This window comes from Lithobates pipiens, unplaced genomic scaffold (assembly GCF_037356315.1).
Source record: "Lithobates pipiens isolate NorthernLeopardFrog02 unplaced genomic scaffold, aLitPip1_a1.2 Scaffold_28, whole genome shotgun sequence".
Taxonomy (NCBI): Eukaryota; Metazoa; Chordata; class Amphibia; order Anura; family Ranidae; genus Lithobates; species Lithobates pipiens.
In genome coordinates, this window is record NW_027507789.1 from 35,000,797 (window position 1) to 35,013,950 (window position 13,154).

At 43.4% G+C, this 13,154-nt stretch overlaps 1 protein-coding gene across 2 annotated transcripts in view; it reads right to left on the reverse strand.

The window, feature by feature from the left end:
• The window catches only part of RPN2 (ribophorin II), a 63,187-nt gene that overhangs the window by 35,346 nt on the left and 14,687 nt on the right, over nucleotides 1–13,154 (reverse strand). For both annotated transcript variants that reach the window (XM_077459060.1, XM_077459059.1), the window contains exons 3-4: nucleotides 10,662–10,757; nucleotides 10,387–10,562 (exon numbers count right to left, since the gene is read on the reverse strand). In XM_077459060.1, coding sequence (XP_077315186.1) covers nucleotides 10,387–10,562; nucleotides 10,662–10,757 — 272 coding nt within the window. The remainder of the gene's footprint in view (nucleotides 1–10,386; nucleotides 10,563–10,661; nucleotides 10,758–13,154) is intronic.

Here is a 13,154-nt window from a genome sequence, read left to right on the forward strand (position 1 = left end):
TTATACAAATTAAACAAACTCAGATGTAAAGCAATCTAAATGAGCTAGCAGATTTTGGTGATTCAGCCTGTAGGAGTGAATATGTAGCCACGTACTGCAACTCAACTGAGTCAGAGAGCCGGAAGTATGTTGGATTGGAAGCTCTCATGACAACTGTTCACCAAGTAGGCCTTGGGGGCTTTTGTGTCATTGTCTTTGACGTAACTGAAAGGGTAGTAGGGTTAAAGGCAGTTATTTAACAAGTATGTGGTGTTCTAGCTACAACTCTTCCTCTGCACCAAATCAGAACATCTTAAAATTAAAATTTTTCACCTTTCACATTCCCAGTTTTCGTCCTGCACATTCACCAGGTCCAGTCTTTTCAGCCTGTGCTCATATGCATGACATGCCAATTATTACCACTGGCAAGACCTGGTGTGTGCTTAAGAATTAGAGGGTGTTTCCACTACCCAAATTTACCTCGTAGGCTGGTTTCAAGCGAGCATTATCCATAAGCCACATCCGCCTGCTCAGCAGGGGATTTTCCCCCTAAACAGGCAGATAACAGGTTCAGCTGTCCTCTTTGGGGCTGTCAGATGGAAACGGACCGCCTTGCCATCCGACTGTCATCTGATGGAATGTTTTTGGCCATCAAGATCAGATCGGATGCCAGCGGACACCGCTAACATCCACAGCTCCATAGAGAGCTATGAATGGACCGATCCCGATTATCAAGATTGGACAGCCCATGTGAAACCAGCCTAACGTATCTCTTTACCACCAGAGCAAGTCCCAACCTTATTTTTTTCCCCCTCTTTTTATAGCAACTTCATCATCTGGCTTGTAAAATCTAGGGACAGCTGCTAGAAGGTCAGTCCCTTAAACATGCTCCCCAAAACCACATCCTCCACAGCCCTTTCTTCACACATTAGGGGTAAAACTGGAGCACTCAGAGTTCGGTGCATAGTAGCCAATCAGATGCTAACTTCAGCTTGTTCAATTAAGCTTTCACAATTAAACCTGGAAGCCAATTGGTTTCTATGCAGAGCTGCACCAGATTTTAAACGCTCCGGTTTTAGTAAATAAACCCCCCCCCCCCAGTGTGTAAATGCTTGTAGAAGTAAAGGCAGCGGCACCGTTTTAGCAATGCGCCATTTTAACTGGTAATTGTGTGATCACGCACAATGCTCTACCCAAACAAAACGTATATCATTTTTTTTTCACAGAGATCAAGCATTCGTTTGGTGCTATTTGATCACCATTGGGTTTCTTATTATTTATTCTATACACAAAAATAAATAAATACTGAAAGGCTCCATTCACACCTAGGCGATTTGAATTGCAGGCGAAATCGCAATTCTCTCCACAAAACGTGTGATCCTAGGGTGGGTACAACACTGAGGGAATCAATGGTGGAGAAGGTTCTGGGGGTTTTGGTAGATAATAAGATGCAATGCCTAGCTGTGGTTTCCAAAGAGAGCAAAGTCTGTGCGTGTGTGTGTGATAATTTTGCCCCCCTGTACAAATCACTAACAAGACTTCATCTGGAATATGCAGTTCAGTTTTGGGCACCAGTTCTCAAAAAGGATATCAGGGAACTGGAGAAAGTGCAGAGAAGGGCAACCAAACTGATAAGAGGCATGGAGGAGCTCAGCTATGAGGAAAGATTAGAGGAACTGAATTTATTCAATTTTGAGAAGGAGATTAAGGGGGGATATGATCAACATGTATAAATATATAAGGGGTCTATAGAGTGAATTTGGTGTCGAGTTCTTTACTTTATAGTCAATACAGAGGACAAGGGGGCACTCTTTACGCCTAGAGGAAAAGACAATTTTGGCTCCAAATATGGAAAGGTTTCTTCCACATTTTCACAGCTCTTAATGTGGATAGACTCCCTCCAGAGGTGGTTCTGGCCAGCTCAGTAGATTGCTTTAACCACCTACAGACCACCCGCCGACATTACACTTTGGCTGTTTGAAGAGGGATATCGTTATGGCAGCAGCTAGCCACCATAACCCCAGTATCCTCTTCAGGGAGCAGTCCGCCTTTCAAATAAAAAGTGGTCTCTGCAGTGGATTCGCCGCTAAATCCCTTTTAATCGGCGGCGGGAGGGGGCTCCCGCCACACTCCGGTGCCCTCCGCTTACCGGAGCCCCTGGCAAAGGCAGAGGGGATAGGGTTCTTCTCCCTGTTAGGTATGGAGATGAGTGAGGGGAAGATGGCCCCCATCCGTCTCCATACCATTGCAGGGCAGAAGCGATGTCAAAGCGCCACTTCTGCCCATAGCTCTTAAAAATGGATTGCATTTTAGTGTAAAATATGAGAGTCTTAGGTCTTTTTAACCCCGGATTTCATATTTAAGAGGTCCTGTCGTACTTTTTTCTATTACAAGAGATGTTTACAATAGGAATAAAAATGACTTTAAGAACAGTGTGAAAAATAAAATAAAAAAATACATTTTTAAGCGTGCCCGCCGAGCTCTTTCGCAGAAACAAACGCATTACGTGAGCAGTGCCCGCAGGTATCGCCACAATCGCTAGAGCGAGAGCAATAATTCTAGCCCTAGACCTCCTCTGTTACTCAAAATGCAACCTGTAGAATTTTTTAAACATCGCCTATGGAGATTTTTAAGGGTCAAAGTTTGCCGCCATTCTACGAGTGGGCGCAATTTTGAAGTGCGGCATGTGGGGTATCAATTTACTCGGTGTAACATCTTTCATGATATATTAAAAAAAATAAAAATTGGGCTAACTTTACTATTGTTATTTTTTAATTTAAAAAAAAGTGTATTTTTTTCCTTGCAAGACCACTGCGCAAATATGGTGTGACAAAAGTATTGCAACGTCCACCATTTTATTCTCTAGGGTGTTAAGAAAAAAAAAAAATTTAAATTATAATAATAGAGAATATATATATATATATTCTCTAAAAATAAAGCCCTATGTGCTTTCATATCCATCTTATATATATATATATATATATATATATATATATATATATATATATATATATATATATATATATATATATATATATATATATATCTATATATCTATATTACACTCTTCAAATGCTTTAAAATGCATGGTTTTCCCTTTTATGAATAAGAAAATTACATAAATGATCTTTGGCTGTTTTTAACTTCTTGTAAATAAATCTCAGAAAGAGGCTCGTGGTTAAGAAAGGTCTGGATTCTTTCCTAAATGGACAAAATATAACTGGGTACTAAAATTCATAAGTAAAGTTGATCCAGGGAAAATCCGATTACCTCTTTTTTCCCCTGCTGTAGCAAATTGGATCATGCTTTGCTGGGTTTTTGTTGCCTTCCTCTGGATCAACTGTGGGTATAGGATTAAAGGATACCATTTATTTTTATGGTTGAACTAGATGGACTTGGGTCTTTTTCCAACTATGTAATTATAGCACCCCAGTCATAGCAAAATTGCGGCATGTGAAGTTTGCCATTTAAAAATGAGCTTCTTTTGGGCGATTTGCCACACAATTTATAATGCGACAATCGCGGGGGGGGTTGCTGTGGTAGGGGTGCCATTAAGAAGTGATGGCATCGCACATGCATCCTGCATTTTGGAATTGCGGCTATTCCACCAGCGATTCAAATCGCCTAAGTCTGAATTGGGGGGAGGGGGGGGGGGAGGAGGAATGGGGGGAGTGCTGATAAAATTCATATTTAAAATTATATTATTTCAAGAGTAAAATAAATTAAAACTTCTCTCTCATCACCAGTTACAAATACACAAATTAGTGCTAATAATGTACACTGTCACTGTACTGACACTGGCTGGGAAGGCGTTAACATCTAGGGTGACCAAGGGGGTTGCATAATGTGTGCTGCAACTAATGATTATTTTCATAATCGATTAGTTGGCCGATTTGTGCTTTGATTAAATCAGTTAATAACCTTAAAGTGTGGCGTATAATTTAGTTAATATGTAAAGTAAAAAAAAAAAATATATATTCTTTAATCCACTCTGAGAATAATGGACAGAAGAGATATACTGTATATACTATTAGAGGTTGAAGCTAGTAAATATCATTTCTATTTTATTAACCATTAATACTTAAAAACTTTTTTGTATTTAAATTTTGTTTGCGAATCTCATTAGGGATAACAAAAAAGAAAAAAGTACAAATCAAGGAGAGACACAATGCTCTCAGGTTATTGTATAGGTATAACATAACTTGCATTGAAAACGCTTAGAAAAAAGAACTAGGAAAATACACAATAGATCCCACATTATATAGGAACCAATGTCCTTCTAAGGCCGCGTACACACGGGCGGACTGTCCGCCCAACTAGGTTCGTCAAACAGTTTGACAAACAGTCCGCTCAAAATTAGCATGAACGGACTTGACCACACACAACGAACGAACAGTCCGCTGAAAACTTGCGCGATGACGTGAACGGCACGTACGACGGGACGAGAGATTCGAAGTCCTATACACTGCAATGCAACCTTCGGCGTGTAAATCCTTTCTGAGCATGCGCGGAACTTAGTTTGACGAACAAGCCTACACACGGGCGGACTGTCCGCTCAAACCAAGTTTCAGCGGACAGTCTTACGGAAATTCCGAAAAACTTTGTTCGTCAGACTGTCCGCTGAAGCCCACACACGAGCGGACTGTCCGCTGAAACACTGTTCAGCGGACAAAGTTGGGCGAACAGTCCGCCCGTGTGTACGCGGCCTAACAGATCCCATCGATACAAGGGATAAACTGCAACCATTATCGTTAATTTAGAACATATCAAACTATTGAGTAAATTTAGTATTTTATTTCCCGAGAATATGACCCCATCAGCAGTCAGGTACTAGGCTTAAATACATATAGTTTGTATTCTTTTTTTAAAACGCATTTACCCGTTTTAAAAATTAAAAAAACAAAAAAACAAACACATCATTTGTAAGTAACAATAAAATATGTGCACTTTTTATCTGCAGTAACACTTTAAATAATTTTTAAACCAACACTGTTAAAAAAAAAAAAAAAAAACACACACACACACACACACACACACACACACACACAACACACTGTTGCAAGGCAATAATTACAAAAAAATAAAATAAGAAAGAAATAAGACTCGTTTGTCCTTAAAAATAAATAAATTATATTATATAATATATATTTTTTTAATCTTAAGTAATGACATTGTTATCACAGAATAAACTAGATCATAGATAGCAGAATTGTAAAAATTGCTCTTGTCCAACTGAACAGGTGAGAGGAAAAAGTGGTTAAAGAAAAACTATTTCCTGTCTCTAGGATGTAGCTGTCAACCTTTGGAATTTTAAAAAGAAATACAACGATAATTACCTCATTAATATAATTCTGACCCTTTGAGAACAGATTTAAGACAGCTAGATGCAGCGGTTCTGCATTCAATATGCCGGCATATTTTACAAAAAACAAGCTGCCAGCACACAAAAAATTATCACATTACACAATAATTAATGTCACGTCAAGGTAGAACACATGATGATAGTGAAGTGTAAATTGGGGCCACCACTCAAAACTCATTTGCATATATAAGCTGTTCGCATTCATCACAAAGGCCCCTGAGCACTAAACAGCAGCGGGGGCTACAAAACTAATAAGGGGCCAATAGTCTAACACACTTTGAGCAGAACACTCATTTCACAATGTGCAACAATATAGTAATCCTTCAACCCTACTCAATGGAACGGTCAGGCGCAAACACTGCCAGGTGATGCTACAGAGCCAGTCATTACATTTTTACACCTAAACTTCCTATCGGAGGGCCATCTCTAAGCCCTTGTACACACGGTCGGACATTCCGACAACCAAATCCGTCAGATTTTGTCCAAAACCGTTGCATACACACAGTCAGACAAAGTTGTTAGAAAATCCGATCGTACTTAACGTGATGACGTTATTTCTTTAGGACGGGACTATGTTCAGGCTAGTAGCCAATAGCTTTGGTCTAGGAATTTGATCTGAGCATGCGTGGCACTTTGTCCGATCGGAATTCTCTATACATGATCGGACGACGTCCGATCGGATCATGTTGTCGGAAAATTTTATAGCCCAGCTGGAAAACTTGGTCCATCGGATACTCCGACGGAAACAGTCCGATGGAGCCCACACACTCTCGGATTATACGACAACACGGTCCTATCGGACATTGTCCATCGGAATGTCCGACCGTGTGTACAAGGGCTAACAGCTACAAACCAGTCTAAATACTTCTTTGATGCTTTTTAGTCAATGTCTATGCAGTCTCAAAGCATGGACATTAAAAGGCCGGTTGCGATGTGGGAACCCTGCGAATCCATTGCAGGTTCCCGCATTGCACGTCTTCCGGTGGCAGTTCACACTGCCCTATATGAACTACTGGGAGTGTCAGTTAAAAATGTAATGACACCCCCAAATCAGTTTGCAGTGCGGTCTGCAAACTCGGACAGAAATCGAATCGCATGGGTGTGAACACAGATTCTGCTGTGCTCTACAGCAGGGGTCATCAACCCCCGGTCCGCGGCCCACTGCCGGGCCGTAGACTGTTTGCAGCCGGGCCGCAAAGGCTGCACTGTCTGACGAGCGGCGGCGGAGCGAGCAGAGAGATGACATCATCTCTCACCGCCCGCCTGCATCGCCGCTCTTTCACACTTACAGCGGGGCTCTATAATGCTGGAGGTGAGGCAAAGGAGCAGAGAGATGAGATAATCTCTCACTACCGGCGCCCCCCGCCCCCCCCCCCCATTACCACTGTTCTCCCTTACTACCCACTACTCCAAGCTTGCCTCTGAACTAATGCACACACCTGTGCTGTCACCACTGCAGTGACACCACTGCCACCACTGGCAGGTGACAATCCACATCTGGTGGCAAATGACAAGCTGCATTTGATGGCAGGTGATGTGGCAAGTGACAATCCAAATCTGGTGGCAGGTGACGTGGCAAGGGACAAAATGCATCTGGTGGCAGGTGACGTGGCAAGGGACAAAATGCATCTGGTGGCAGGTGACGTGGCAAGGGACAAAATGCATCTGGTGGCAGGTGACGTGGCAAGGGACAAAATGCATCTGGTGGCAGGTGACGTGGCAAGTGACAAGCTGCATATGAAGGCAGGCGATGTGGCAAGTGAAAAGTCGCATCTGGTGGTAGGTGACGTGGCAAGTGACAAACTGCATCTGGTGACATGCGACGTGGCAAGTGACAAGCTGCTTCTGAAGGCAGGCAACGTGGCAAGTGACAATCCACATCTGGTGGCAGATGACGTGGCAAAGGACAAAATGCATCTGGTGACAAGCGACGTGACAAGCTGCATCTGGTGACAGGCAACGTCGAAAGTGACACTCTGGCACATTCGGCATTGTGGTGAGCTGAACTATTTCATTATATATTACAATGTAATAATAGAAATAATGCGCTTCAATCATCCTGACATCATATCAACGATGGTGCCGGGATGATTGAAGCGCCAACGCCAGCCATTGCCCCGATAAATTGTCCGCGAAAAGCCGCATACATCCCCGGGCCTTGGCACAATTTTTCTTCAACAGCGCGGGTCCCCGGTGCCAAAAAGGTTGGGGACCACTGCTCTACAGTATATAGAAAAGCACAGAAAATTTTGATTTTGCAACAATTCAGTTATAGCTTTGCTCCAAAAGCTTACACGTTTCACAGAATACACACCAGAGCTGATGTTAAAGAGGCAAGATGCACTGAAAAAGAACCAAATAAGTGGTGGCCGGCTAAATAGGAAAAACTGACTGGTCCAAAAGGAAAAGGCAGCAAGGCATTCTACTCTGCCCTTACACACAGTGGAGTTGGAAGTGCAGTTGCTGTAGATCTGAGGGGAAGCTCTGCTGATTTCTATCATCCAGTCATATGCAAGGAAAGATGCAGTTTTTTTATATTTTACTTACATGTCCCCCTCAGTGGCTGCACTTCCAAGTGCACTTGCAGTGTAAAGTGTATTTGTCTTTAGTAAATAATTCCCAGAGTGTATTTTAAGGTTTCAAAATTGTATCACCAATAACATTGGTTTTACCCAACATTATTTTTTGAAGAAAGAGCAAAGCACTAGTCTTTCCTTTTTTTAGGCCATATGGTGCACTACAAAGTGGGCAGGAGAGGGTGATCAATGTCGCATCTATTTTATTCACATGCATACAACTGTTTCCGCAAATGTTCAGCTCTTTTTAGCTAATTTTTTTTTTCATTACAGCAGTTAACCACTTCACCTCCAGAAGATTTACCCCCCTTCGTAACCAGGACAATTTTTTGCGCTACAGCACTTTCTTTTGCTTTAACCGACAATTGCGTGGTCATGCAATGCTGTACACAAATAAAATGTAATTTTTTTCCCCCCCATAAATGGAGCTCTCTTTTGGTGGTATTTGTATTCTACTACATATTTTTGGTAAAAAAGCGTATATTGATTGGTTTACGCGAACGTTCTAGTGTCTACAAACTATGGGATATATTTATGGATTTTTTTTAATTTTTATACTAGTGGTGGTGATCAGCAACTTATAGCAGGACTGTGATATTGAGGTGGACAAATAGACACTGACACTTTTGAAACTTTGTGGGAAACAGTGATACTAATACAGTGATCAGTATTAAAAATATGCACCGTCACTGTACTAATGACACTGGCTGGAAAGGGCTTAAACATTTAGGGCGATCAGTCGGGTTAACTGTGTGCCTAGCCAGTGCTTTTGTGTAAACAGTGAGGTGCTTTCAATAGGGGAAGAAATGGATAAATTCTAGTTCCTTCTTTGCAGGAACACATAATCCATCCCTTCGCCCCTGTCAGAATGGTGATCTGCCTTGTTTACATAGATCCCCATTCTGCGTGCATTACCGACGATTTGTGGGTGTCGGAAGACATTGAGTGCCCGGCACCCGCTTTAAATATACACAGCAGAAGCAGCTCACTGGCAGTGGTGTGTGCACACCCTGCACCACACACGTGATTCTGCACAGAAGAGCTGCCCTGTAACTGCCATGGGGTGGATGGTAAGTGGTTAAAGGAGAAGTATAGCCAAAGTTATATTGGCAATGCCTCTCCTATGGATTACAGGAGTGCAGTTTGTTCTGCACCCCGTGAGCAGTTTTCAGCATGTTAAAACCTGCTGTCGGCTGATGTCACTCAGCTAGTCCAGGCCTATGTAAAATACCAACTTCACAGTTAGGATCCACCCAGATGTCTGGGACCGGCAGCTGGCTCAGTGATCCACTGGGAGACTGAGCCAGCTGCTCCCATCCCCTACACAGCTCGGCGCTCCAGCTGACAGTCATCAGCTTTCTGCAATCTGAAGACCGAGAACTGAGTGATCGGCTGTGTTTATTGCTCAGTTCTTGGTCTTAGAGGAGGTGGGGGGAACAGCTGCAGCTGGGATTGGTGCTGAAGCCATCAAGTTGAAAAGTCATACTTCTCTTTTAACATTAGCCTGACACAATGGAGAACTGCTGGGTAGAAAATTACAAATTCTACATTTTTATGTGCAAAATTTTTATATTTCCCGATGCAAAAGAAATACAAAAATGTAACGTTACTTTTGCAGCCAAGACGATAAGAATTGACACCCAAGATGTCTCTTAGGCTAGGTTCAAACTTGTGCGTTTTGCGCTGTACTCCTGAAAATGCAGGGAAAAGTTCCCAGAACCGTTTTTAAAAATGGTATCCGCAGGGAAAAGAGCAGTGCGGGAAGCTGTGCTGTGGTTTCCAGTGCGTGGGGGTGCCATTAGGATTAGGGCTGCATGTACTACATTCGGTGCAGTGTAGTGTTTTTTTTCTGGGCTGTATTACAACTGCACACAACTCCATGTAAAACACAGAGGATCCGCAAAGCGCTCCTGTGTGATTCACATGTAGTTCCTAGTGTGAACCAGCCCTTAAGGGAGTCCTCTCTTGATCTAGCACTGCTCTCTCTTCCTGCATTCACAGGAGGCTCTGCGAGCAGTGGGAGCCATTGTCTGTCTGTGAAGAGAGAGCAGGGAACACACAGCCCTGGCTCAGGAGAAAGCCAACATATGCCTCCTCAGTGCATGGCTTGCTGAGGAGGGCACTGGTTGTAGAGCAGAAGTGGAGAAAGCTGGTGGGGGAATCCAGAAGAGGAAGTAAAAGACCGCTATGTGCACAGAGCACGTAAGTTCACCCTCTTATTTTAATGTTAAAAATAAAAATAAAAATGTAGGCTTTACAACTACATAAAATTCAGTCCAACAATGAGAAAAACGAACCTTCTGAAACAGTGGGCTTAGCCGATCCTCCCCATAACATCTGTAGGTAAAGGTGTAAATACTACCAATATCAGCCACAATTCAGGTAAGTGTTTTCTACATCAGGCAGAAAAACTAAAGCTCCTTCACTGTTATCTCCAAATAGCACAATGCATGCGAATGAGTTACTTACGCCAAGACATTCTCTTCCTTGCTCAGTCTGGTGGTGAGGGCACCGACTACTTCCTGCGAAGCCAGAGGGAGGCCAAAGCCAGCGAGGGCACCTACTGCATGGTATATCTGGGTGACTGAGGAGTCCTCACTGATGGCACCAAGAATCAAATCACGGGTTTCATTGGAGATTGGTACCTATAAAGAGAGTTAGAGGACAGATTACATATTTTATATCAGACAACCATGAAATAGAAATAATATCAGTAAATCAACTGATTCTACCATGTTACCCACCTCACAGTTGTTTAGGCCTTGGCTGGACTGAGCGGCATAGAACAGCGAATCCACGTTACTGGTGTCTACATTTGAGCGGATGAAATCACAGGCAGCCTGTGGAGAAGAGCAGATGCAATGCTTACAATATACTATGTAAAAACAACAATATACCAATTAGATTTATAATCTGATAGTTACAATATAGAGTGAGGACCAGTCCACCTCTGTGTGGCGTGTTTTACATGCGTTTTAGATAGATTCCCACTGAACTCTACAGAACATGCATTTTCAGAATTTATCCAGTGCATCAAACATGCAGAAAGCAGAATTGTTTTTTTTTTTTTTTTTTTTTTTTTACACACCTTTAGACTTTAATACTTTGAGTCATTGGCCAAAGTAGTATACAGATCAAGAAAATCATAAGTGTTACTAAAGTCAGATTTTTTTTTTATAAAATAATAAACATGTCATACTTACCTGCTCTGTGCAGTGGTTTTGCACAGAACAGCCCCTGATCCTCCTCTTCTGGAGTCCCGGCTGCAATCTCGTCTCCTCATCTTTTTATGTCCACCATAGAAAGCTGCTTACACAGCGGTACTTAGCTGTCCCCCCACTTCCTCTTCACTGCATTTGATTGACAGCAGCAATGGCTCCTGCTGCTTCTTGAATGCAGTGTGAAGAGGAAGTAAAGGGAGAATAGATGCAGCCGTCCATGGTGCTGATCTCTTCTCCCCTCTCTTACTCTTCTTACAGGGGAGGGCGGCACAGGGAGATAAAAAATAAAATAAAAAATGGTTTTGAATCTTAATGCAAACAATCCATTAAAGTAAAAACATTTTTAGGTTTAGTAACACTTAAAGCGGGAGTCCGCCGGGACTCCGCGTTTTTTTTTTTTTTTGTTCTTTTTTAAAGCCAGCAGCTACAAACACTGCAGCTGCTGACTTTTAAAATAGTGACACTTACCTGTCCAGCGCGCCCGCAATGTCGGCACCCGAAGCCGATCTCTTGATCGTCTCTCGGGTGCTGCCGCCGCCATCTTGGATATGGGAATCAGGAAGTGGAGCCTTTCGGCTTCATTTCCCGGTTCCCTACTGCGCATGCGCGAGTCGCGCTGCGCAATAAGGATGGACCCGCTGCCTCTGGGATCTGTGTGTTTCCCAGCAGGCAGCGGGGGACTTTTGGAAAGGGGCGTAATCTACGCCCCTTTCCGCAGAGAGCTATCCCGGAAGTGGGTGCAGATACCTGTACTGTACAGGTACCTGCACCCCCTTTCCCCCTGAAAGGTGCCAATTGTGTCGCCGGAGGGGGGGGGGGGATTCCAATGAGGGGAAAGTCCACTTTAGGGTGGACCTCCGCTTTAAAAAACAAAATAAAGGTCCTTAGCTGAACATTTAATTCAGGTCAGTGGCTCAGTCATGTTTCTCTTCATGGCACAAAACACTTCCAGCACAGAGTTCTGCCTCTTGTGCAAAAACCGACAGCTCAGGAGGAGGAGGAGCTGTACTAACTATGCGATGTTAGTACAGCAATCATGCTATCCCCCGTCAGAACATTCTGGTCAGCACTCTCAGCCGTTGGATTAGAGTGCTGGTCAGGAGCCAATTAGCAGACCTTTTTTGGTCACGCGCCTTCCACAGAAACTGGCTGCTGTACACCAGATGGTTTCTATTATAATGCCCAACATTCGGACCCTATGTACTAGGCTTAAATCTCAATCCAGTGCAGAAATAGCATGGCCAAACACACGATAGCGCTGCACTGGCAATCTGACGAGTTTCGGGGGAACACACCCCCTTCTTCAGAGCTCTACAGGGGTTACGTCCCCCCCCCCCCCAAAACGCAATTGTTTGGCAGCACAGCATTACACAGTGTTTGGCCACGTTATTCCTGCACTGGATTAAGTTTTAACATTATGCAATGCCTGTATACATTTGACTGTATGTTTTGTTTCAAATAAAAAACATTCAGTAATGCACTAGGTGTGTGCGCCCTTTTACAGATGTTAATCCCTAATACTTTATCCAAATAAAATAAAAAAATTTTAAAAAACACTTTCGCTTTAGATATGGTTTAAAGCGGTTCTGCACCTAAAAAAAATAAAATAAAAAAGCCAGCAGCTACTAATATTGCAGCTGCTGACTTTTAATAAAATCACACTTACCTGTCCCAGGGTCCAGCGATGTCGGCGTCAGATAACGAGCGATCGCTCGTCTCGCTGCTGCCCCCGCCGCCATCCTCTGTCAGGGAATCGGGAAGTGAAGCATCGCGGCTTCACTGCCCGGTTCCCTACTGCGCATGCGCGAGTTGCGCTGCGTGTCTCTCCTGGTCCCCGCTGTGTCCTGGGAACTGTGTGTTTCCCAGAACACAACGGGGGGGCACGGCGTCTGCGGGGGTCTGCCCGGAAGTGGGTGCAGATACCTGGATTATCCCCCCTGAAAGGTGCCGATTGTGGCACCGGAGGGGGGGGGGGATCAGATTAGCAGAACTTCCCCTTTAGGGTGAAGAACCGCT